The sequence below is a fragment of the Carlito syrichta genome, unplaced genomic scaffold (genome assembly GCF_000164805.1).
Source record: "Carlito syrichta isolate Samal-C Ts95f unplaced genomic scaffold, Tarsius_syrichta-2.0.1 Scaffold315826, whole genome shotgun sequence".
Classification (NCBI taxonomy): domain Eukaryota; kingdom Metazoa; phylum Chordata; class Mammalia; order Primates; family Tarsiidae; genus Carlito; species Carlito syrichta.
The window spans coordinates 8,748-12,696 of NW_007259922.1; the positions used below are offsets into that span (position 1 = coordinate 8,748).

The 3,949-nt window shown below is 59.6% G+C and overlaps 1 protein-coding gene across 1 annotated transcript in view; it reads right to left on the reverse strand.

Moving 5' to 3' along the window:
- Positions 1–2,117: 2,117 nt before the first annotated feature.
- Positions 2,118–3,949, reverse strand: part of LLGL2 (LLGL2, scribble cell polarity complex component) — a 31,276-nt gene continuing 29,444 nt past the window's right edge. The window contains exons 19-24 of the mRNA XM_021706608.1: positions 3,725–3,866; positions 3,044–3,072; positions 2,770–2,817; positions 2,547–2,589; positions 2,376–2,437; positions 2,118–2,165 (exon numbers count right to left, since the gene is read on the reverse strand). Of these exons, the coding sequence (XP_021562283.1) occupies positions 2,155–2,165; positions 2,376–2,437; positions 2,547–2,589; positions 2,770–2,817; positions 3,044–3,072; positions 3,725–3,866 (335 nt within the window). The 3' untranslated portion in view covers positions 2,118–2,154. The remainder of the gene's footprint in view (positions 2,166–2,375; positions 2,438–2,546; positions 2,590–2,769; positions 2,818–3,043; positions 3,073–3,724; positions 3,867–3,949) is intronic.

Sequence of the window (3,949 nt, forward strand, 5' to 3'; positions counted from 1 at the left end):
ATGAGGTCTCGCCAAGTTGCCCAGGCTGGTCTTGAACCCGTGGGCTCAGGCAATCCTCTCACCTCGGCCTCCTAAAGTGCTGGGATTATACACGTGCACCACCGTGCCTGGCCAAAGCACAGAATTCTAACACACTCTTCCTGCCTCAATGAGGGTCTTGTGCACCTCCTTTGTTAACCCACCGACCTTGCAAATTCATCTGAACCTCACAACAGGCCACAAGGGAAGGATTCTTGTGTCTGTTTTGTGGAAGAGTGACTACAGAGGAAAGTAATTCGCCTGCCTCACCTGAGTGCAGCTTGGCCAGGATTAGGACTAGAGTGACCTCTAGAAGGTTAAATCTCAGCATGGCCCTTCCCTCCTTAAAACCCTTTGGGAGGCCAAGGTGAGAGGACTGCCTGAGCCCATGGGCTCGAGACCAGCTTGGGCAACTTGGTGAGACCTCATCTCTATAATAAATCAAAAAATCAGCCGGTGTGGTAGCACGCACCTGTAGTTCCAGCTACTTGCAAGGCTGAGGCGAAAGGATCACCTGAGCCCAGCCGGCCAAGGTTTTGGTGGCCATGAGCGTGCCACGCACTCCAGCCTGGGCAACAGAATGAGACTACGACTCAAAAACAACAACAAAAAACCAAAACCTCCAGGTGCTTCTGTTGCCTCAGGATAAACCTCAGATTCCTTGTCTTACCAAGTGTCCCAACTCCCTGGCTTGCCTTTTTGTCTGCCCAGCATCCTTTTCCCACTTCCTCCCAGCACAGCATTCCTCTTCCCTCTAGGGAGCTGTTCCCCTGCATTCCTTGTGGTTCTCGGGCTGTCCACCTCAGAAGCCCCTTCACACCCTCCCAAGGAGAAACGAGGATGACCAAGTGGCCAAGTCCTCAAATCCAGAGACTCTTGAGCAGGATGTGCCTGGCGGTGGGCAGGTAAAGGGCTGGCGTGCCCGCCCCAGCACCTGGTGCTCAGATCTGCCCACCAGGCCTTTCCTTATGCAGGCAGGATGGGCTCCTGGCACCCGTGGCAGCGCCCTCACCATCACTGAGGCGCTCCAGCCTGGCCTCGTTTTCAGCACTTCCTGCCAGCCACCCTCAGCCAGCAGCCGAGTTCCTCACCTGCTGCTGATTCCTCTGGCCAGAACAGCCAGCCTGCCCGCCACACCCTCTGCTCAGACAATTCCTGAACCTCTCTCAAGGTCACAGCCTGATGTCACCCCCAGGTGCATTTGTCACAGGCGCCCCAATTTCCTTCATGAATACTTGCTGCACTGGTCAGGATCATGAGCCCCATGAGGGCAAGGACCACATCTGTCTCGGGCACACTGGACCCCCATGCCTCTGGCGTACAGTGCTCAGAAAGACGGGCGAATGAAGATCCAGCCCAAGGCTAAACAAAACCTCCGGCTTCTAGAGCCCTTTCCAGCCGTCTAATCCATCCCTTTCACCTCCAGACACTGCTCCCATCTCGGCAGCACCCCATAGTCCTCCCTGACATCGGAGGAAGTCACCAGATCTGCGGTGTCCTGGGTGTTTTCCCTCTTGACCTCAGGGAAAGGCCGGCCGGGAGCAGCAAGGACTCCAGGACACAAGTCAGACAGACTCAAGATGGTTCAGGCTTGTCATATATCCCCAGAGAGAAGGCGTGCTGTGCTTAGACACAACTAGGCAGTCTGCCCTGATTCAAATGGCTTTAAAAGGAGATTCTCCTGAGAACCAGCCTGGGCCGGGGGACAGACCCAAAGGCAAGGTATCGGCAAAGGATTTCCATTACGTGAAAAATTTTTACACGGTTGATACACGAAAGTAGTTGAAGCAGTCCAGTGAAGAGGTAATAGGTGTTTATTATAAACTTTTTCACCCAGAGGCAGTTAAAATTTATAATTTAAAACCCAGCCCGCTACAAAAAGGGGGATGGGAGGGAGGAGTAAAAACGTGTGCAACATTGACCAAAGGCCCGAGACAGACAAGGCCCAGGAGGGGTGGCCCCAGGGGCCAGGGGTCTCCCCTCTCCCGAGGCCATGAGCAGCTGCAGGGTGGGGGTGTCCTGGGCTTCCCAACCCCTGGCCCAGCCCAGGGCACCAGCCCCTCCAGCTGGGGTGGGGACCCCAGGAAGGGCCCTCAGTAGTGTGTGCTCATCGCGCCGTCTGGACGCTCGCCCCGCTCACTCTGCCGCTGCAGAAGGACACAGAGGGACAGCCGCTCAGACTCACCCTGGGCAGGACAGGGGCCTCAGTCACCTCCGAGCCCGGACACAGCAGTTTCCAGGACATCGGGGCATGTGCCAGCCCCCTAGGCCCCTGGGGAGGGGGCCGGGCTCTCCTTCCTCTCCTTCCCGACGGAGCGTGGCCGCCCGCGGCACTGCCCCGTACCCAGGGCCCCTACCTCCGCCATTGCTGAGGCTGTACCCCACGGCCGCTCGATGGGAACGCCAGCTGCTGTAGCTCCTGCACGGACAGAGGCGGGAGTCACGCACCGTCCACGGGCGCTCCTTCTCAGCGCCCTCCGGACACCTGCCCCAGAGCCTCGGCGCCCTCCGAGCCAGGCTGCACTCACCCTCGGTCTCCCTCCAGCGTGCTCTGGACTTCCTTCAGGACTCCTACAGGCCGGGGGCGGGAAGAGGCCCAGTGAGGCCGGCGGGCGCGCCTGGCGGAAGGCCTTCGCCCCGCGTCCGCACAGGCTGCTGAGTGGGCTTGTCCCCCGCCTCGGACACGGTCTTGGGTCCCACCGGCCCGCCACGCCGCCCTCCCAGCAGTCCTCCCCACTGCCACCCACTCACGCTCGTCGTTGAGCAGCGCGTGTTCCATCACTGTGCCGGGCTTCCTCTCTGGAAGGGAGAGGCCAGGTCGGGAAGGCCGCTCTAGGCCCTCCTCCGCCCGGCTCTCTCCGTACGAGGTGGGGGTGCTAGAGGCCCAGGGCCCAGGGCCGGAAGGAATGCTGTGTCTACTCCCAACCAAACATGACCTGCTCCCCGGGGGACTCCTCCTCCCCCCCCCAGCCCCAGGTCTGGCCCAGGTACGCACCCAGGCGCCAGCCCAGGAGGCCTGTCTTACCTTCTCCATCACTCTGGCTCCCTGAGATCCTGTAGAGGGAGAGACAGTGAGGACCAGGGCGCCTAGGCTCCCTGCCTGGCTCGGAAAGCCCTGGTCCCACGAAAGATCAGCAGAGGTCAACTGGCCTGGCCTGCCCTGAGTAGGAAAGCCTGGGAAGTAAACTGAATCCTACCCTAGACTGGCAGGTGGCATGGAAGGGAAGGGTATTCAAAGAGGTGCAGAGAAGCTGGGCGCGTGGTGGCTCATGCCTGTAATCCCAGCACTTTTGGGAGGTACAGGCGAGAGGTGAGAGGATTGCCTGAGTCCACGGGCTCGAGACCAGCCTGGGCAACTTGGCAAGACCTCCTCTGTATAATAAATCAAAAAGTACAATAAATCCTCCTCCTCTGTACAATAAATCAAAAAGTTAGCCAGGCGTGGTGGCACGCACCTGTAGTTCCAGCTACTTGGAAGGCTGGGGTGGAAGGATCACCTGAGCCCGGCAGGTTGAGGCTGCGGTAGCTGTGAGCATGCCACGGCACTCCAGCCGGGTCGATAGGGTAAGACTTCGACTCAAAACAAAACCAAGAGGGAGTCTGGGAGGGTAGCTGTGCTTTCAGGGAGGGGGCCTCTGGCTAGGCAGCAGTGGGAGCCTCAGGGTATCGCAGAGAGGGCAGAGGAGGCTCCAGCCCCTTCACCCACCTGGCTCGGCCCGAGGCTTTCCCGTTGCCAGGGCAGCGGTGGTTCTTGTTTTCCGCTGAATCCACCAGACACCGGGGTTCAATCAGCCACTTGGTGGAGAGAGAGAAGCGCTCGAACTCCGATGGTGAGATCAGGTAGAAACCTGGGGAGGGGAAGAAAGCCTGGAAGGAGAGCCCCGCCCAGGGCTGCCGGGCCCTGCGGTGGTCAAGGGAAGCTGGTTTCCCT